Genomic DNA, 23034 nt, shown 5'->3' on the forward strand with positions numbered 1-23034 from the left:
AATACACACTTGATATCGTGCTTTTTGAGGATTCTTTCTATTCTCGAAGACATGCCGCCAAAATAGGGCAAGAACGCTGTTGCAGTGGGTGCCTCCTCATCTTCATTTACATCCCTGCTTCGAATTTGCTTGGAACGGAATGCATGGCGTACCTGCCTATTGGAATAGCCATTCTGTTGGAATACCGTTCTCAGGTGTTGTAGCTCACCAGGTAGACTGTCGGCATCTGAGACTACATGTGCTCTATGCACCAAAGAGCGTAGGACACTACCGCGTTGCGCAGGGTGATGGCAACTTGTCGCCTGCAAATATAGCTCCGTATGAGTTGATTTGCGGTAGACGCTGTGTCCCAGTGTACCATCCGCTTTTCTCCTGACTAAGACATCGAGGAATGGTATGACGCCATCCTTTTCCACTTCCATGGTGAACTGAATGTTGGGATGGAGCGAGTTCAGATGCCGGAGAAACACAGGTAATGTCTCTATTCCGTGGGGCCACACCACAAAGGTATCGTCTACATACCGCCAGAAACAAGGTGGTTTGAGACAAGGGTCAACTGATTGAACGTTTTTGCAAATAAATGAAGTAACATCCTTCTTAGAAGACTTGCATTCACAAGAAGCATTTGTAGTTCCTGGCAAACGAATGCAGTACACTAGCTGTGGCTTTCTTGAAAGACATTCTGAAATATTTAAATGCGCTCAGTACGGAGTTACAATGAAATGGGAAATTAATGTGTGATCTGAGAGAAATTCTGTCTTTCCGTCGCAAGCTGAATATCATTGAAAAAGATATTGCAAGTCAAGAATTTTTTCACTTTCTAACAATTTTTTTAATATAAAAACCATTCTGGAATAGAAATTTTAGAATTCTCAGATTTATGTCAGATCATAAGGAATTTGCAGCAGAACTCCAAAGCGTTTCAGAGATAGAGAAGCTGTCGCGATTCTTAAAACAGCCTTTTGAAATGTCTCCAGCGGCAGAATGGACACACATGTCGCTGCGAAAGTTGTTCTGTCTTTCAAAGCATTTACTCTAAATGGAGGAAACAGACTTGCAGCAAGACATTTCCTTGCTGACTTATAAAACTGCATCCGCTGAATAATTTTGGAGTGAGCACGCCACAGAAAAGCGCGAGAACGGCAAAACATTAGGCATAAACCCTTCTACTATGTTTAGCTGCACGTATATTTGTAAAATTTCATTTTCAAAAATGGATTTTTTGAAGAACAACTAACGTTCTAGTTTAAGGGCGTCCCACCTCGCAGACACTATTCGTCTAAGCTGCTCCCCACGTAAACCTAACTTTAAGAAACTGGCCCAAGACTGTAAATGTAATATCTCCCTTTAATTTTTAAGACAAATATGCCTATGTATTGTATTTCATATTTTTTTAGAGTAAGTTTCTTTCAGAATTTCTTATTAGAAATATTCTGATCTACTGCCTTTTCGTGTTAATTTGAGAGCGAAAATTGAAATATATTAGTAAGGAATATGGGATTTTTCGTGTGAACTCGATAAAATTTTTCAAAAGTATCCGGACCCCAGCTATAATTACTTTCTGAACCCTGATCTTCTGACAAGCCGAGACCCATGTTCGCTTAATTTGACTGCTCTTTGACAGAGCGAAGTTTCTCGGAAACTGGGTTATGTTACTTCCTGTGTTTTCCTCGTGAGATATTTCTGGACGTTTAGTGCAAGTGGTGAGTGTGTGTTTGTGTGTGTGTGTGGGTGGGGGGGGGGGGGGGGGGGGTTCTGCTCGTTATGTTCGCTAACTTGTCAACCGACGTAGAATGTGGCCTTGTCAGTAAACAAAATGAGATCCAACAGGTGTCCGTTGCGCGCACCTTCCATCAAGTCGCAACATGCCACTTGGCGTGTGAAACGCCTGAATTGGTACGCTTTTTTCTTTAGCGTAATGTGTAAATTTTTCAAAATAATCGATTTTGGCACCTCTAACGCATTATTACAGAAATCGATTATAGTTATGCGTTAACTTTAGAAATGCATCGTGAATTTTTGATCACCCCGTATTTAGTTTTATAATGACTAGATTCCAATTACAAGGGAGGCCGTGGCTGATAGGACTATTACAAAATCAACACTTTAATGAGTGAAGGTCGTAAAATACTGACAGGAACTACGTACAGAAGAATGGAAAAACTGGTAGAAGGGTAAAAGCCGACCTCGGCTTCTAATGGCTCTGAGCACTATGGGGTTTAACATCTGAGGTCATCAGTCTCCTAGAACTAGGAACTACTTAAACCTAACTAACCTAAGGACATAACACACATCCATGCCCGAGGCAGGATTCGAACCTGCGACCGTAGCAGTCGCGCTGTTCCGGACTGAAGCGCCTAGAGGCGCTCGGCCACCGCGGCCGGCGCCGACCTCGTGGAAGATAAGTTTGGATTCTGGAAAACACAAGGAGATATGGCCTTAACACTAACCTCAGATGATGATAATGTATGGTTTGTGGGGCGCTCAATTGCGCGGTTATCAGCGCCCGTACAAATTCCCAACCTTTTCTCAGTCCAATCGCGCCATTTTCATGAATGATGAGGACAAAGCAAACACCCAGTCATCTCAGGGCCGGTGGAAATCCCTGACCCAAACGGGAATCGAACCCGGGACCCTGTGCTCGGGAAGCGAGAACACGACCGCGAGACCACGAGCTGCGGACTCTAAGCTTGGAAGATTGGCTGAAGAAAGGCAAACACAAGTTTACATCATTTACAGAATTAAATAAAGGTATTGACAATGTTGACTGGGAAATACTCTCTTAAATTATGAAGGTAGCAGGGGTAAAACACAAGGAACGAAAGGTTGTTTACATTTTCTGTGGAAACCAGTTTGCAGTTATATGAGTCGAAGGACATGAAAGGGAAGCAGTGTATAACATTTATGACAAATCAGAGTTGGCCGAAGCGTAATGTAGTGCGATATGTAACAAGCCGTATTGTTGGGGAAGCCTTTAAAGACGGAAGCGGTGGCGTGTCAAGAAAATTGCTCTGAGCACTATGGGACTCAACTGCTGTGGCCATCAGTCCCCTAGAACTTAGAACTACTTAAACGTAACCAACCTAAGGACGTCACACACATCCATGCCTGAGGCAGGATTCGAACCTGCGACCGAAGCGATCGCGCAGTTCCAGACTGTAGCGCCTAGAACCGCGCTCGGCCACGCCGGTCGGCGGTGGCGTGTCGATCAAGGCGTCTAAAAGCACCTGCAGACAGTGTAGTCGCTTCCTATTGGCTGAGAGAAGCAGACATTTGTTTGGTAGCAAGCAATCTCCTGACCTCTGACTGGCGGAAGCTCCGGTATCATTGCAGGAAAAGTCCAATGGTGGTTGTCACAATGAGCAGCCGCGAACATGTGGTCATTGTAAAGAAGTTCACTAAAAGTGGTAATTATTACGCTCTAACTGTTAACTGCATCACAAAGGTGCGTTGTAGGAGTTGAGTACCAGTGGCCACTGTGGACGGTAGAGCACGGCATGGTACCGTAAAGGAGTTCGCTAGCTGCAGTGATTGTTTCACTTTCAATCAGACAGAGACTCGGGAAGGGTGGGGGTCGGTGGAGGTGGCTGCGGTCGCATCTGGTTAACAAGAGTGTGAAATATTGTTAATCATTATTACAAGAAAGGTATTTGTAATCTGTTAGATGCAGGTAGCTTCCAGGACCTACCCAAATCGGCACTTGTCACCGTGTGTTCACGTCCTGCACTCGCTGTGATTCCCGCACAAGGAGGACTTATCACTGTTTTCGCTGCCTGTGTAGACATACAGGGTATTTGCATAAGAGCGTAGAAAAATTTAAAAAGACATAGAGGATGCTCCAATGAACAATTTGAGGTGGGGAACCTGGGGTCGGAGAAGCCAGCTTACGGAGAGAACCGGAATTGTGTATTTTTATTTACATTAGTTACAGTTAATTGCAAATACCATGACTGACACAATGAACGTACCATTTGTACTGCATATTACAAAATGTGCTGAAAGTAGCGGCTATCAACCTCAATGCGAGCATGACATTGGCGAACAAAATTCTGACGCATCCTGACAAATGTCCCTGGTATATTTCGAAAACACATAACAGGCAGCTACAATTATGGCGACAAATTCCATCTCCGTATCCTCTGGGGTCTCGTACACAAGTGACTTCACATTTCCTCACAGGAAATAATCAGGGGGATTTAGGTCAGGTGACCTCGCAGGTCATGACCCATTCCAATCCAGAGACCAGGACATACAGCATTGAGATGGTTGCTGACATCCACACTGAAGTGAGGCGGTGTTGCATCCACATCCTCTCACGAAAAGCCAAAGATACGTTCTCCAACAACGCAGGTAGAACGATTTAACAGTCACCTTATGTACAAGTAAAGTAAACAAAACCGGCATCATGACTTCCTAGTAATCAGGCTCGTCGCTCTTGTTTCCTTGCAGGAAATAAACAATGCACATGTAAGTAAACTGTATGTGTAAACTTGCATGCATGTTAGTTGTAAGCAAACTTGTAAGAGGTCCGTGAAGTTGTAAGCAACGTTGTAAGAGGTCCATGAATAAGGAATTTATTACTAGCGTACTCGAGCAGATGGAAGTTCGATGAAATGCTCACGCGCTGCCTGCGATAAGTAAGCTACAACAGAATTGCAGACCAGAGAGCAGTGTCGGCTGCAGTAGGAGCTGTGTCGGCTGCAGTAGTGGCTGTAGCTCGCAGTCGGACGGTTGGACCGGTCGTGGAGAGCGATGGCGTGTCCGATAGATGTAGTATAAGGTAAAATCAGCCGCGCGCTTATGTAATTTGTAACAACTGATTTTGTACTGTTGTTATATCAAGTCCCATGTAAATATTTTTAAAAGAACCTTTTAATAATAATCTTTCTTATATAGATAACTTTTGACAATCATTCATTTAAATTTAAAGATTTTACTAATTTTTCCTATTCATGGTCATCCCGATTATCGTAAAGAAAAATCAGTTGTTTCTTTTTATACAATAACAAATCAAGTGGCCGGCATTGCACTCGGCTGTGCCAGAAAAAAGTTTCTTGTAGGGTGTTACAAAAAGGTACGGCCAAACTTTCAGGAAACGTTCCTCACACACAAAGAAAGAAAATATGTTATGTGGACATGTGTCCGTAAACTCTTACTTTCCATGTCCAGCTCATTTTATTACTTCTCTTCAAATCACATTAATCATGGATTGGAAACACACAGCAACAGAACGTACCAGCGTGACTTCAAACACTTTGTTACAGGAAGTGTTCAAAATGTCCTCCGATAGCGAGGATGCATGCATCCACCCTCTGTCGCATGGAATCCCTGATGCGCTGGTGCAGCCCTGGAGAATGGCGTATTGCATTACAGCCGTCCACAATACGAGCACGAAGAGTCTCTACATTTGGTACCGGGGTTGAGTAGACAAGAGCTTTCAAATACCCTCATAAATGAAAGTCAAGAGGGCTGAGGTCAGGAGAGCATGGAGGCCATGGAATTGGTCCGCCTCTACCAATCCATCGGTCACCGAATCTGTTGTTGAGAAGCGTACGAACACTTCGACTGAAATATGCAGGAGCTCCATCGTGCATGAACCACATGTTGTGTCGTACTTGTAAATGCACATGTCCTAGCAGCACAGGTAGAGTATCGCGTATGAAATCATGATAACGTGATCCATTGAGCGTAGGTGGAAGAACATGGGGCCCAATCAAGACGTCACCAACAATGCCTGCCCAAACGTTCACAGAAAATGTGTTGATAACGTGAATGCACAATTGCGTGCGGATTCTCGTCAGCCCACACATGTTGATTGTGAAAATTTACAATTTGATCACGCTGGAGTGAAGCCTCATCCGTAAAGAGAACATTTGCACTGAAATGAGGATTGACACATTGTTGGATGAACCATTCGCAGAAGTGTACCCGTGGAGGCCAATCAGCTGCTGATAGCGCCTGCACACGCTGTACACGGTACGGAAACAACTGGTTTTCCCGTAGCACTCTCCATACAGTGACGCGGTCAACGTTACCTTGTACAGCAGCAACTTCTCTGACGCTGACATTAGAGTTATCGTCAACTGCACCAAGAATTGCCTCGTCCATTTCAGGTGTCCTCGTCGTTGTAGGTCTTCCCCAGTCGCGAGTCATAGGCTGAAATGTTCCGTGCTCCCTAAGACGCCGATAAATTGCTTCGAACGTCTTCCTGTCGGGACACCTTCGTTCTGGAAATCTGTCTCGATACAAACGTACCGCGCCACGTCTATTGCCCCGTGCTAATCCATACATCAAATGGGCATCTCTAGTCCATCCATCAAATGGGCATCTGCCAACTCCTCATTTGTAAACATTGCACTGACTGGAAAATCACGTTCGTGATGAATACTCATCTGTTAACGCTACGTACTGATGTGCTTGATGCTAGAACTGTAGAGCAATGAGTCGCATGTCAACGCAAGCACCGAAGTCAACATTACCTTCCTTCAATTGGGCCAACTGGCGGTGAATCGAGGATGTATAATACTACACTGTATACTATATCGTAAAACACAGACACAGCAAAACAGTATTATTAGTACCATTATTACCACCACCACCACCACCCCCACCACCACGAGTGTCACGTACTGCATGTTGTGTAATAACTCGTGTGCAAAGTTGACAGTGCCGTGTTAAGAAGAAAATGGTTCAAATGGCTCTGAGCACTATGCGACTTAACTTCTGAGGTCATCAGTCGCCTAGAACTCAGAAGTAATTAAACCTAACTAACCTAAGGACATCACACACATCCATTCCCGAGGCAGGATTCGAACCTGCGACCGTAGCGGTCGCTCGGTTCCAGACTGTAGCGCCTAGAGCCGCACGGCTGTTAAGAAGTACTGCACGAAAAAATGGCATAATTCTTTAAACAAAGTTTAAGTACTCAAATGTAGTTCCAGATTTTCCTACGATTAACCATCATTACATGGTCAACGAAGTCACGACCAAGTGTCACCTTCAGCAGCGAGAGGGACACATGTTTGGAAGACGCCAGGTTGGAGAACTAGAGAAAAATTGCGACATATACCTAATGAAGTACGTCTTCACAGACTGGAAGAACTATAGAAAAACTGCGCCATGTACCTGACGCACTTCATCTGCCCAGACAATCTCGCGTTACCGTTATCTGTTAGAACGAGATACTGGAGTACGTCACTCTATGAAGGTGTAGTATTCTGTGGTTGAGAAGGGAGCAAAGCAGTGCTGCTACCTGTCCCCGACGCCATTCAGTCTGCAGATTAAGCAAGCAGTGCAGCACTCCGTCTTCAGGCCACAAATGTTCCATCGGGGCCATCCGACCGCCGTGTTATCCTCAATGAGTATGCGGATAGGAGGGGCGTGTGGTCAGCACATCTCTCTCCCAGTCGTTATGATGGTTTTCTGTGACCGGAGCCGCTACTATTCGGTCGAGTAGCTCCTCAATTGGCATCACGGTCACCCATCCACGTGCCGGCCACGCCCGATAGCGCGTAACTTCCATGATCTGACGGGAACCGGTGTATCCACTGCGCCAAGGCCGTTGCCTCACTATTGTAAGGCACTCATATGACTTTACAAACACAAATGGAGCTATGCACTGTCTGAAATAATGTCCGCACAATATTCGTTTCCAAATTCCCTCTCATTAGCGTAAATGTTTCAATTGACTTCTCGCACATAAATGACGGCCATTTATTGCTCAGCTCGTGAATGGCGGATTTCCGAAGAAACGAGTCCGCTTAGAGACGACCTTTCACCACATGGTGACCTCTCCTTACATCCTGTGGACGGGCGAATGGCAAACAGACAAAACCTGAACGAGCAGATTAAATCGAAGGGTCTGTTCTTGTCCATACTCTATTTCACTTATGTAAACGTAGATATGGAGACACACACCCGCCCAAACTCAACCAATGCACACCTAAAGCTCGGTTATGACTGTTCCTCGTGATGAGGAACCTCCTACTCCTTAAGGCCTCCAGCTATGTAAATACTCTTCAAGACAGTGAACAGTGCATGGCGGAGGGTAAATTGGACCAATATTATCAATTTACCTTTCTATTTCATTCGCGTGTTCAATCAAGGAAGATTGATTGTCTATATACCTGTGCGCCGTTATCCCTCTATATTTTTCTAGTGACCTCTAAGCGTGATACACGTTGGTGAAATCATACTGGTCGTACAGTCATCTCCGAAGACGCGTTCTCTAAATATCCAACGGTGTACCGAGAGCAATGGCCGCTGTGAGCGAGCGGTTCTAGGCGCTTCAGTCTGCAACCGCGCGACCGCTACGGTCGCAGGTTCGAATCCTGCCTCGGGCATGGATTTGTGTGCTGACCTTAGGTTAGTTAGGTTTCAGTAGTTGTAAGTTCTAGGGGACTGATGACCTCAGATGTTATGTCCCTTAGTGCTCAGAGCCATTTGAACCATTTTGTACGGCGCCCGCTTCGCCGTCTTTCTTCTCACTCTTTCCATTTCAGTTTATCTACATCTACATGGATACTCTGCAAATCACATTTAAGTGCCTGGCAGAGGGTTCATTGAACCACTTTAAGTCTCTAATATTCCAATCTCGTATAGCGCGCGGAAAGAATGAACACCTGTATCTTTCCGTACGAGCTCTTGATTTCCTATATTTTATCGTGGTGATCGTTCTTCCCTTTGTAGGGCGGTGTCAACAAATTATTTTCGCATTCGGAGTAGAAAGTTGGTGATTGGAATTTCGTGAGAAGATTCCGTCGCAACGAAAAAGGTCTTTTTTTTTTTAATGGTGGCCCCAAATCCTGTATCATTTCTGTGACACTCTCTCCCATAGTTAGCGATGGCGTTAACGGACGGATGTTGCTCATTACATTACTTCCTACGTTAAGGGGAGGCTTACTTCATTTGGGTCAAAAAATAGATGTTTTTTAAATTGCATTCTTGGATCCATAAAAGTGTTTACAATCAACCCTGAAACGGTTTTTCGGAATACGGAACAGAAATGTTTGTTATTCGCGGTTGAACAAAAAAATGCACCTGCCTGAAATCTGTCTTTTTCATGCACCAGTTTTTCTTTCGGAGGACGAGTTATTGTACCGGTGCTTGGAAGGAAACACACAAAATTCAAATGACAGTTTGAACGCGTGTGTTTGGAAGTTGGCCCCTCAGCATTTGTGGAGACTGCGGCGTTCCTGGCAGTGAGCAGCTTCAAGAAAGGGTATTCAGCAATTCTGAAGACCATGACAACAATGGACCCCACCCTGGGACTCAATTCGACGCAGTTCGCCAAGCATTCGGACGACCACCGGATTCAAGCGGCAGAAAACAGCTTTTCACCGGCCGTACGAGGGGCCCTGGTGCAGCGCAGGATGGCCCAGATCGAGCAGAACGCCCTCTATGAGGAAGGAGGAGGACTAGTTTATGGACCCGGAATAGCAGACTGAACGTACGCTGCGTAATATTGCATTTATATGCAGTCAAAACTTAAAACGCGTCTTTCTCGAAATGATGTTTTTTTATCGCGCTGCATGGTAACTTCAAATCTACAGAACCGATTGGCATGATTATTCGTTTCCGAAGAAGCTTATTAAATTTTCTAGGTGTTGTACCACTTTTATTCCGATCCATCAACTATAAACATTTTTACTTGGCCGACGAAGTCGAACAATCGTTGAAAAAACCCCGTTTCTTCAAATGGTCTCCATTTTGTTTCCTATGCTCCAAATAACTTAAGCGAGGTACAACTCCCAAAGGATCTTATGAACTTCGCTAACGTCAATTGGTTTTGATTTCAGACAAGCCGGCTGACCTGTGACATGCCGCGCGTGGAGGTCTACATCGAAATTTTGTTTCGTTCCGACGTCGCTTCCGCCTTTGCTCTTCGACATTTCCGGTCGAAAAAATTCCAGTTTTTAGAGAAAATATCAATAAACATTTCGACCAAATTTGACATTGATATCTAACATTCCGAGAAAAAAATTCTGAAGTAACATGCGTTTTTCGGGCCAAAGATTGTAAAACCTCCCCTTAACCTGGAGTGCCCCACAACGGCGAATCACATCATTATCAATAAATACATGAAAACTAAACTATGCTTCAAGAAAATGAAGAAGTGAAATTTATGTTTGTGATACGAATGATTCGTTCAAATTCTTTGGGGATAAAGAGCTCTGTCCTGTTTCTGCTAAGTAAACTATATATACGTATGAAATCAGACGTGAGATGCAAAACGTATAGTTTCCTTCTCTCACAATTAAAAATAACTAAATACTCAAAGGTACACCAAACAATGATTTGTCTCTGTTGCATTTGTGTGTGTGGTCTCAAACTAGTCGGTTTTCTACGCCAATTGTTTTTGTAATTTAACAAGATTTTCGTAACTGTTCCATCATGTGATTATGTTATTGACTAATGCGTCCTCTCCGTCGTCACTTCCTTCTCTTAACTAGTATCGAGAAGCACAGGCAGATAACTGCGCACTGACGGTCAGAAATAGTTTCCTGGATGAGATTCCAGACACAAATGCTGCAAATTGCAAATAGTCGATAAATTTCTGTAGATCAGTACCCTTTAATTGGGTGAGAGTATTTAAGGCGGTCCTCGTAATAACATTGAGTTTCTTTGTCATCTAGTCCCAAACACCAATCATTTTCTTGTACAGATATATGTTATCCCTGTTCGCTCCAACACTACAATTTCGCTTAAGGCTACCGGAGTGGGAGGGAAGGGGAGATGGAGTTCCATTTCTTTAACAAGAGTTGAGTAGGTTACAGTGATGACATCTAGCCCCACAGCTCTGATATTTGTGGGTAAAATCTTTGCCAGGAGGTTTCTTCAAACGTGTGGCCAATTTGTGTGAAGGTATTAAACTGCCATGAGGCGCTCAGCAGCGCGTTGGGTTAATTGTTGGCAGGCTCTTGCTGAGTATTGCTTCAGTGTGTCCTACGTAACTTATTTTTATGTAGCAGATGTACAGTTATCTGAAAAATTTTGTGTTCTAGATTGATACAAGTCGACACTTCAAAATTTGAGGGTCGAAATATTTGGAAGATCTGTCATGCTTCCTGTTCCTTCTGTGCGTTTTAATAACACTGTCATGTAATACTGGTACGGATTTCTCAACCCCAACCTCCTCTCTATACACTATGGTACAGTTCTGAAGCTTCTGAATATGTCTTTCGATCAGCTGGAGCCTTTAATCGGTGATTTATCATTAACTGATAGTTAATTATATCAAATTGTACCAAGAACCATGTCTTTTTCATAATACTTCACTGCGCCGTTGCCTCGAACGACATACTTCAGTAACAGGCAACCTATAATACGAAAACTCTTCAACCAGAAATATGACGTTTTCCGTTACTACAAAACGTACAAATACCGACACGTTTTCTAGCGATCATTATTGTAAGGTGCATTTACTGATACGATGTAAGTTGTAATAAAAAACCGGCCAAATATGAGCTGCTACTAAAAAGACGACGAGACCCGTTTCTGTGTGTACCTTGTTCTGCTTGTTATGTAGAACGAGATCTTGCATCTCACCAGACACTTTCTCATCCACGGATCCAAAATTGACTTGGCTTATTCAGTCTTCCATTCTACAAACTGCCGTGGAACATAAAACTCCATAGAAGTCGACCAATAAATTTCGTGGCAGCTTAAAACTGTGTGCCAGGCCGAGACTCGAACTCGAGACCTTTACGCTTCGCTGGCAAGTGTTCTACCGACAGAGCTACCCAAGAACGACTCACGACACGTCCCCACAGGTTTATTTTTGCCAGTACCTCATCCACTACCATCCAAACGTCACGGATGTTCTCCTGTGAAGCTTGGAAGACTAACACTTCTGGAAAAAAGTATACTGCGGACACGTGGCTTAGCCACAGCCAGGGGGATGTTTCTTTAGTGAAATTTTCACTCTGCAGAGTGAGAATTTCATTCTGAGAACTCGATAAACTTCTCGTCCACGAGCGCTTTCTCGTCCCATGTGACGACAAATTTAGTATCACGGACGTTATTTTATTAATTCGTTCATTATCGACCACTCCACAGAAGATGACACTGATGCGCAACAGTGTGCAACAAACGACCAGTGCAATTTTAACATTGAAATACCAAAATGCATGTCTGTTCCCGTCGCGTATGCGCAACATTACTTTGGAATTCAGTTCTCTCATTTTCTGGTCGACCTGCACATTTGAAGAAGAAGAAGAAAATGTCACGCTGTCAGGTAGATCACTGGTAAGGAATCCATCAGAACCTTTCTTATTTGTTAACACCCATAAATATTATTAAAAAAATGTCCACGGTGTAAGAATCACTACAATATATATTTATTATTAACTTCACGTACTAATCCCATTTCTTGTTGTTATCAGAGAAGTTGTGTTATAGATTTTTGTCGCCTTACCTTGGAAGAACGTACAGAGTAAAAATATGCAAAATATCCAACCACTTTTGCTTCGAATGATTCCTCCTTCAAGCAATGCCAAATGAGTGTAGTGCGTGACAATGGAATATTATGTCTAGTACACGTACCGTACTGTTTATTTTTTGTTAAAGGCATAGAATATGCTTTTACTAGCTCGATGTCTGTTTACAATGAGACATTAAGCTTTTCTCAGTTGCAATCACGACTGCCTTTCACTGGTCTGATCAACACCTTTCGCAAGTAAACATTTACCAACAGCCAGCTTTGTATGATATTGAGGAACGCTTACCGCTTCGTTACATCATTTACCCAGATCTAGAACAGGAGAAAAGTAGGCCTGAAGGCTTGGCGCGGGCCATATCTGATGTTCGTACCGAGGAAAGTGACGCAGTATTTAAGACAATACGACACCTATTCGTAAGTTGTGGCCTCAGATCCTGTCCGGCTATCCGGTTTCGGATTTCCCAGTTTGCCTAAATCCAATGAGGGGAATGTTAGTTACAGTTTTTAATCAGTTTGCAACTTGCTTTGATGCTCTTCTCCGTGTTACTATCTGGACGTAACTACATACTCCACCCAACTACCTCTGTAACATTTTGCATATCCTACTCTTAGCCTGCCCTAAGTGTCATCGACCACCCCGCGCCCGACCCAACCGCTACTGTCTGATCTTTTTAACATGAACATAAGGTTAACAATTACTGGAATCCTCTGCCATTGCCCACTGAACGGAGCTATTTCCGTAGACGTCTCCTTTCTCCACAGAGAGATTTTCACTCTGCAGCGGAGTGTGCGGTGATACGAAACTTTCTGGCAGATTAAAACTGTGTGCGGGACCGAGACTCGAACTCGGGACCTTTGCCTTTCGCAGGCAAGTGCTCTACCAGCTGAGCTACCCAAGCACGACTCACGCTCCGTCCTCACAGCTTTACTTCTGCCAGTACCTCGTCTCCTACCTTCCAAACTTTACAGAAGCTCTCCTGCGAACCTTGCAGAACTAGCACTCCTGAAAGAAAGGATATTGCAGAGACACGGCTTAGCCACAGCCTGGAGAATGTTCCCAGAATAAGATTTTCACTCTGCAGCGGAGTGTGCGCTGATACGAAACTTCCTGGCAGATTAAAACTGTGTGCCGGACTGAGACTCGATCTCGGGACCTTTGCCTTTCGTGGGCAAGTGCTCTATCAACTGAGCTACCCAAGCACGACTCACGCCCCGTCCTCACAGCTTTAGAGCACTTGCCCGCGAAAGGCACAGGTCCCGAGTTCGTGTCTCGGTCCGGCACACAGTTTTAACCTGACAGGAAGTTTCTCCTTTCTAGTTTCTTTTAGTAACTCTATTTCGTGTTTATCTTCCCACTAAATTTCTAACGTTTCTTCCATAGAATCATAATTCAAACACGCCAACAATTTTCTCTTTTTCAGAGTTTCCCATGCTCCGCATTTCACTTCACACGGTGCCATGCTCCACACGAATACTTCCGAGTAACTCCTTTCACAGTTCAATAATAAACACCAGTAGGGGTTCTTGTATTTGCAGAAAAAAGGGCTGGTCCCATCAACACCAGTCCGCTGATATTTTCTTTGCTTCGGCCACTCTGTGTAATCTCAAATTCTAGATAGGAGAATTCTTTCGCTGTGTCTCCACGAAACCTAATGGTAAGCAAGTCATGTTCCTTTCTATTAATCAACTTCATTGTCATAGCCTAGTTTGTCCATCAGTAAACAGACCACTTCCAATTTTTAAAGAATCGAGCTCCCACATAAAAACAGCTTCAAACGTCTGATTACTTTACAAATGAGTTAATGTGTTAAATCTTTGACGTTAAGCACATAAATTAGAAAACTTGTAAAAAAAAAGATTTGAAATTATGTTTAACTTTTATCGGAAGTCGCTGACTGCTCTCATCAATAAACACTGTATGAGTCTAATTTGTCTAATCCGCACTCTGTTTCAAGCAAAATCTGGTTTTTCACGTGTCTGAATGTTTATGACGTCATCTCTCCTGAAATTTGTGTCTTACACTGATACAAGTTTTCAGGTACATTCAGTGGTATGTGGACCAGAGGAAAAATGTTCCTATCCTGTTTATTTACAAGACTACAACTGAAAATTGGAGTACCTGTTGTCTCATTCCAGCATCCTCAGCACCCTTAAAATTTTTCCCAGAAATTCGCGTTTTTCAACATACAGCTCATCTCAAACTCTCACAAGCTCCCCTAACTGTAACTCACTCACACCACTAGTCCACTGCTACAAATCGCTCATACCTATCCAGTCGCAGTTGTCCTCTCACACTCATTCAGTCCAACCCATTGCCATTATTCCATTTGTGTTTCTTTGTCATTGCCTCCTGTGTCACAGCCACATCACCTTCAGTCTCTGTTGATCCACTGTGGACATGGGACACTGGCTGGTCAAATGTTTAACAATGAAATTCGCAAAACAGTCGTGCAATTGAGAAGTTCATTTTATTTTTACTACCAGTTTCGGCAGCTCAGTATGCCATGTTCAGGCCCCAAATGCACCACTAAAAATAATCGATACTAATCGATATTGGCATACTGAATTGCAGTCAAGTTCCCGATAACTCACGAGATCCAGAAGCATAGGGCCCCAGTATGCCAATATCCATATTTTTGAGAGGTGCCTATGCACCGGAAGATGGCATGATGAATTGCCGAAACTGATAGCGAAATTACAATAACTTCTTCATTGCACGGCTGTTTGGCGAATTTCATTGTCAAGCAGTCTTCTTCGTCCTGTCATACTACTACAGTTTCCTCTCACTGTCTCCCTTATGCTCTCTTACTGTTAATATCTCATTCCTTCCTTCTCACTGCTGTTGACTCTTCTCACTGTCATATCCCCATTATCACTTTCTCTTCTCTTTATTCCTCCACCTCCCCCCTTCACTCTTTTCCTAGCACTGTTCTGTAACTGTCATCTATGTTCCACTGCCACTGTGTCCCTCTCTTTCTCTCACACTGCCATTGTCTCCTTCCCTCTCTCTATAACAAAGGCACTGTCTATTATCTTCCAGTATTTATTACTTTTCCATCTCTTTGAGAATGCTTTAGTTTCTCTCTTAGCATAAGAAAGTGCGATTACGTTCACATGCGAAAATTTTTGAGAAAATTTTTAAAGGTGCTGAGCAATGTAGAAAGAGGCAGCTGTTAACCGGCTTTTCAGTCAAAGCCTTTTAAATAAACACATATATATTTGCATTTTCCGTGCTCCGGCAGGAAAATTTTTCCGCTGGTTCCCTTCTTTTCTCTGCTGCAACAGGGCATTAATTGATATGAAAAGAGATATATTGGTCATAAAATTTAGATAGTTTGCTTAAGTGAAATAAAGTAAAACTAATTTTTCAGACCCGACCGGATTTTACGTACAAAAAAATTGCCTTTTACCTGCGCTTCAGTACTACAATATGGGGTTCATAGATGGTAACGCAGACACTTTACAGCGTATCACTCCGTGTGCTACGTCACTATATAAACTACGTTTTCGCCTCTCACCAGGTTTTACGTGCATATTTTACATGTACAAATAGGATAACATTGAACCTCTGTCTCTCTTAAACGGATAACGATATGCAGAAAATTTTCAAGAATGTTCGTGATTGTGATCTTAGGAATACACCGTAGAAATACAGCCATTTTCTGTGCACAGCCATCTCGGAACCTATGACTGGGTTTTGGTACTTAAAAACAAGTTTTGGGGGTTTTTCTCGATAATGGACTTTTTTTTTTTTTGGGAAGCAGTGAGATGGCTCTTCTAGATATATGCCTAGAGAACATACCGTTAAAATTTGAGAAGTTTGCTGCTATTTGTTACTTAGATTTCACCTCGTAACACCGAGCGAGGTGGCGCAGTGGTTAGCACACTGGACTCGCATTTGGGAGGACGACGGTTCAATCCCGCGTCCGGCCATCCTGATTTAGGTTTTCCTTAATTTCCCCAAAATCGCTCCAGGCAAATGCCAGGATGGTTCCTCTGAAAGGGCACTGCCGACTTCCTTCCCCCATTCTTCCCTAATACGATGAGACCGATGACTTCGCTGTTTGGTATCTTCCCCAAAACAACCCGACCGAAATCACCTCATACCAGATTTTACATGTAAAAGTAGGATAACTTTGAACTTCTGTATCTTGGAAAAGAATAAAGATATTAAAAAAATTTTCACGGTTATTCGAGATCGGAATCTTATGAATATATCGTACAAATTTCAGCCATTTGCTATGCATAGCCGTCTTGGAATTCTCGACTGGGTTTTGGTTCGTTGGTGACAGCGCACATACAGTAAAAAAAAAACCTCTTGTGTTTGTGTCTCCGTAAGCACCATCAATCACACCTGAGGCCACATCAAATGCAAAAAGAACCGACCTATTTGCTACGTTTTCTTAAGCAGGAGGAATTGTGTAATAGTCATACTTTGACCCTATATTGTAGGATAGTGACAATAAGACGATCGTTCTGTTGGCTAAACAAATGGTCCGTAGCCCAACGTCGATCAAAAACACTTGACCTTACCTTTGTGTCACCTGTAGAACCAGATACACAAGCACAGGAAAATCCCATTTTTATGCGCGGCGTTTTGGAACACATTAGATACGCATGCTGTCGAATGCACACCGTTGCTGTCTGCAAAATGTGGAGGATTTTGGCGTAAGGGCGTCCGGCCACCCGTTCCGTCACTACCAAATCCAGATCGACATGCCAACCCCCTGAGGACATGGGATAAAGCCAGGAGGAAGAAGAAGAAAAGGAAAAAGAAAGAGACAGGTTTCCTCTATATCGTGGTTTGACGTTTTTTACATCTTCGAAGTTACATTTAATCTTCTCCTGCGGTGAATGTATTTTACCTGCGATCATGTCTTTTTCAATTTCTTTCACATATTTCCCTCGTATATGATGACAGCTTATTTGCATTGCTTGCTACTTTTGCTTTTCTGACTTAATACCTCATTCGTAGTATTTTATCCATGGATACGTTGGCTTCCTGAGTCATCGGTAGCTTCTGAGCGTCTTACTACTGCACTGCACTGCATTCTGTTTTTCTATTATACTACTGATGTTTCTGCTAAAGCCATTCGTTACTGCCCATGAAAATGTTGCACTTTTTTTTATCATCTTGAATTGCTGCCCTCTCATCAACAATACTAACCTAGACATGCTTTGCAGTCAAGTGCTTTATTTGTAAAATCTTTATTTACCGATGGTATCTTCCTATGCCTCCACACAATTTCCAAGTATACCATCTCCTCTCGTGATTTGTAAAGAAGGGTGTACGCTGCAACCCGATGACACCCATTGCAACATCTATGAAGACACCTTTCATTTCTTTCATCCCTCTTTCCACCACTTCACTGCTATAGCTCTCTAGATCACATACAACTACAAAAAGTTTCAGGGCACTTAAATTATTTGAACAGTTCCTCTACATCCAAGTGTATTCTACTTATTTTCTCATCGCCAGTTTGTGGCAGTCTACCAGGGTATTCTGTCTGGCATTATGGTTACGTTTTCTATCTCGATGTGTTTCCCCTACTCCCCTTTATCTGAAGCTCGTTCCATCTCGACTCATTTTGGGTAATACCATCAACTGTTCATAGTTTATCGGTCACGAAAACTGACAATGACTAGGAGAGAGAGGTAAGTTGACCACATGTCTTTACGTATCCGCAACCGGTGACGCCTAAGGGAAGAGGATGACGCGGAGGCCGGTCGGTACTGTTGGGCCTTGAAGGTTTAAGAATATTAATAAAAACAATAATGCCATCCCGTAAAAGTTGGACAATTTTAACTCAGAACTCTCGCTTGAATTACTGTTTTTATCCCCATCCGAATTTGGCCAACTGTGGACCTCGTAAAACTTAAGGCTTCTTTCCCTTTCTTTCCGTCTCTTCCTACAACATCGAAATTCCCCCCCCCCCCTCTCCCTCTCTCTCTCCCTCTCTCTCTCTCTCTCTCTCTCTCTCTCTCTCTCTCTCTCTCTCTGTGTGTGTGTGTGTGTGTGTGTGTGTGTGTGTGTGTGTGTGTCCTTTTTAGTGGTCTCTCTTCAAATAATTTTCTTCTACTGACTTTTCTACTGATTTCCGTTCTGTTTTGGATCATCGCTAGTGAAATACGAGTTTCTTGTGCATCTCCTTTGGCCTCTTGTATCCAATCAGATGTGGACTTCAACGTTGATGGGACTGAAGATCAATATCTTTCTACTCAGTCGATCTGGGTGATTCTTACTAGATGCCCATAAACTTTCAACCGTCATATCCTTATTGTTCCTTGTTTTTTCTTATTCTTTAGTTTCCCCGCAGTAATCTTCTGTTCTGGTATGCGTGTAAACATTCTTCGCAGTACCCGGCTGGCTTATCACATTCGTGAACTGATTATTTACGAAGTTAGGCGACATTTATTGAAAGGTCGCAACACCTATGTGTTGTTCAATTTTTTTCCCCGCAGCTTTAATGTTAGACCATTAAGGCAATGGCGCGACGCCAGTCACACATCCGTCGCCAGCGCCATCCTTCGGTGACTCCAGCGCATTTGGTGTGCTGGGCGTTCTCCCTCAACAGGTTGTAGTGTCGCGAATGGCCGCTGGGTACCGCTGTTGTTGCCACATTGGCGCGAGAGAGCCAATTTAGCGTTCAAATGCGGCGAGCGCTTCGCTTCACTGCACGAAAAGCATTGCTTCCGCATCGTTGTTTTGCTTTGTCTCTCGTTTGAAACTGCACTGCTGCAGCGATTGCTGTTTGATGCTGTACATTTCGCACGAGCCCCACTACCTACACGAAAAGTTGTATCAAACAAACGTCTCTACTCATCTGAAGGATTGGTTTGAGTCATTTTCAATATGGACCCATTTTAATGGCGCTGATTTACGGTATGATTTTGGAACAAACTGTGTGCAGATATTATGAAATACAACCAAGAAATCTATCTAATGACACATAGTCAGCACTAATTCAGTAAACATCGCTCTTGTGAAATAAAACTGACTATTTACACGAAATAACCTAGTGTTATGGACGGGTGATGTGAAGTGAATTCCACGTTTTTAGAATTGCAGGATTTTGACACTGCAACTCTCACGCGGCTTCAGAGTGCGCGACCATCGAGTAGCATCTTACTTGTGCTACTGGATTCGTGTTTTCCTGTCAAGAAGTTCGTAGTAACTGATGGAAGGTCATCGACAAACAGAAGTGATATTTGGCTTTCCCCAAGGAAGGGATAAAGGCACTGTTGATTATATACATAAGCGATTTAGGAGACAATCTGTGCAGCCCTCTTAGGTTTTTGGCAGACGACGCTGTCGTTTACTGTCCAGTAAAGTCATCAGAAGATAAAAACAACTGAAAATGATTTAAATATAACTATATGGTGCGAATTGTGGCAACTGATCCGTAATAAAAGTGTGAGGTCCTCCACATATGTACTACAAAACCGTTAGAATGCTGCCGATTCAAGTAAATGCCTAGGGATTGCAGTTACGAACCATTTAAATTTGAACCATCGCCTGGAAAACGTGGGAAAGACGAACCAAAAGCTACATTTTATTGGCAGAAGGTGCAACAAATTTACTAAAGCATACACTACGCTTATGAGACCTGTTCTGGACTACTGCCATGCGGTTTCGGATCTTTACCAAATAAGATTAACGGAGCACTCCGAGAAAGTTCGAAGGAGGGTAGCTCGTACTTGTGAGTCATCATTCTTCTGACTGGTTTGATGCGGCCCGGCAGTAATTCCCGTCCTCAATTATTTGCTGGATGTATTCCAATCTCTTTCTCTACAGTTTTTTTTCAGTCAGAATACCGTCTGGTACCATGGAAGTTATTTCCTGACGTCTAAACAAATGTCCTTTCATTCTGTCCCTTCTTCTTGTCAGTGTTTTCCATGTATTCCTTTCCTCGCCGATTCTGCAAAGAACAGCTCATTCTTTACGATATCAGTCCACCTAATTTTCAACATTGCTCTGTAGCAAAGCTAGTATTGTACGAGGGTAATTCCAAAAGTAAGGTCTCCCATTACAAGTACAGAACTCTGTGTGGCATTTGGTCACACTGTTGTAAAGAGTGCTTCACGCGCTGTATGTAAACATGAGCAAGCCGCGCTGAGGCGCTCAGTCTTGGCTTGGCAGCTGTTGAGAATGGAACCCCCGTCGGATGTCACCGCCAAGTGCGAATTGCGCGCAGTTATTCGGTATTTGAACGCAAAGGCCTCTGCGTCTATTGAAATCCATCGCCAATTGACGGAAGTGTATGGTGAGTCATGCATGGATGTCAAAAATGTTCGTAAGTGTTTTAGAGAGTCTGCAGCTGGTCGGACCGAAATTCACGACGAACAAAGGAGCGGGAGACAGTCAATTTCTGGGGAGCAGTGTTGAAGATTGAGCAAAGCATGAGAAGATCGGCGGATCACCCTGGATGATCTCTACACGTTGGTTCCTGAGGTTTCGCGAAGCACCGCTCACAGAATTTTAACGGAAACATTGAACTACCGGAAGGAGTGCGCAAGATGGGTGCCACGCATGCTGACTGAGGACCACATGCGGCAACAATTTGATACTTCACGCGCATTTCTTCACCGCCTTGCCGCCGAACAGGACAACTTTCTGGACTCAATTGTCACGGGTGACGAAACCTGAGACGAAGCAACAATCACGCCGGTGGCGGGATCCTTCTTCGCCAAAGCCGCGGAAATTCAAACAAACACAGTCTGCCGGTAAAGTCATGACAACCGTCTTTTGGGATGGGAAAGGGGTATTGTTGGTCGACTTTATGCCCACTGGGACCACAATTAACGCTGACAGGTACTGTGAGACTGAAAAAACTCAAACGGCAATTCAGAACCGGAGAAGAGGAATGTTGAGCAAGGGGGTACACATTCTCCATGACAACGCTCGCCCACGCATCGCTCGGCAAACGGTTGCTCTCCTGGAACAGTTTCAGTGGAACATAATCACCCACCCATCCTATAGCCCTGACTTGGCGCCCAGTGACTATCACTTGTTCCCTAGGTTAAAAGAACATTTGGCCGGAAAGCGATTCAGCTCCGACGACGTGGTGAAAGAAGAGGTTCGTAATTTTCTGAACAGCATGGCGGCGAGCTGGTATGACATGGGCATTCAAAAAATGCCACAGCGTCTACAAAAATGCATCGACAGAAAAACTGTGATTATATCGAATGATAGCTAAATGTCAAGCTGTAAACTGATGTAAACCATTGTAGAAATAAACAGGTCTATGTACTTTAAAAAAATAGGAGACCTTACTTTTGGGATTTCCTTCGTATATTAGACTGTAGTGAATAACTCTAGATAATTAGGTGGCTGCATGCTTTCTGAGAAGTCTGAGATGTTTGGAGTACACTATAGTTTGTCGCTATTCCAACTCACCAAATTCCGATTTTGCATTGCTCATGGAACAACGATTGTAATAATATTTTAAACTACTGTTACTTACAAAGCGTTTACTGTTTACATAGCTTACAAATGAAGTTGGTAACCCCCAGAAGTCACCGAGGTCTTCCAGAATTTCTTTGCTTCATTCAGTTCGTTTTTGGTTGTACCATGGTCAGGGTAAGTCGTGTCTTAAATAACATCTGGAGGCTAGCTGAGCAGAGCCTATTCCCGAGTTGGTTTTTTTATGCAAGAAAATACCGAAAGTGCTCGTTGAGGCGTAGCATTTGATACGGGCAATTTTAGTAACCCAGATGCAAAATTGCCAATATTCCGAAGTCTGGCACTACCAGCTAGCTGCGCCCGTCTCTTACAAAACCTCTGTCCAGAAATCTACAACGCCTATAATCTTTTTCCACTGTTTATTTGACAGGGCAGTCCATTCTGAGATTATGCCATCAATTTGAACAGTTTTCTTTGCACTTCTAAAGCTCTTGACAACTGGGAGAACATCTGGTCTCTGCTAGGAAGCTGCCATCCTTTACAAATCTGCTCTATTTTCTGGCAATCGCTACTGAAATTCCCTACAAAATTCTACTCGAAGCGTATTGCATCTTCCGTGGACATCGAAACGTTCTTCTGGTTTAAGAACTTGCACCATGGATTGCTTCTGGAAGAACTGGTACCATGGATTGAAATTCGTAACTTAATTACAAGGCTACGGTACGCATCAGGTGATTTTCAAACTAAAAACTTGCTAGTTCGCCTTCCTTTAGTAAATCTAACTGATTTGGAGCAACTATCTTACTGAGTAATTTGTAACTCAGAAAGACATTTAACAGTTTCCAAACCTCTATCACCTAAGTTTGAAAATGCAAATTTATTCTGCTTATGGATTGTAATTCATTTCTGGAAAACATGAATGAGATTGCATATACTGCACAATCCACTACCTTGTAAAGTTGTTCAGCCATGCAGCATTTAAAGTCGCTTTTAGCGAGATAAAATAAATTCAGTTATTTCCATTGCTTCAAAATTCTATCAGTAGTAGAGTACCTAGCTGGCCAACGTGTTCTAGTGTGTCTTTTTTTTAGGTTTGCAATTATAATTCACAGTTTTATCCAATTGTTTGTGTTGGTTCAGTCCCTTAGGACTGTAAGAACAACAGTTCGTGTGTTTCTCTAATAAGCAATTC

The 23034-nt window shown here is 43.2% G+C and overlaps 2 protein-coding genes across 3 annotated transcripts in view; both read right to left on the bottom strand.

Moving 5' to 3' along the window:
• LOC126278776 (uncharacterized) overlaps positions 1–6635 on the bottom strand; it is a 34335-nt gene extending 27700 nt beyond the window's left edge. The window contains exon 1 of the mRNA XM_049979053.1: positions 6591–6635. Within this exon, the coding sequence (XP_049835010.1) occupies positions 6591–6635 (45 nt within the window). The remainder of the gene's footprint in view (positions 1–6590) is intronic.
• Positions 1–23034, bottom strand: part of LOC126278473 (galectin-6-like) — a 448782-nt gene that overhangs the window by 287056 nt on the left and 138692 nt on the right. The window lies entirely within an intron of this gene.

The sequence above is a fragment of the Schistocerca gregaria genome, chromosome 6, assembly GCF_023897955.1.
Source record: "Schistocerca gregaria isolate iqSchGreg1 chromosome 6, iqSchGreg1.2, whole genome shotgun sequence".
Classification (NCBI taxonomy): domain Eukaryota; kingdom Metazoa; phylum Arthropoda; class Insecta; order Orthoptera; family Acrididae; genus Schistocerca; species Schistocerca gregaria.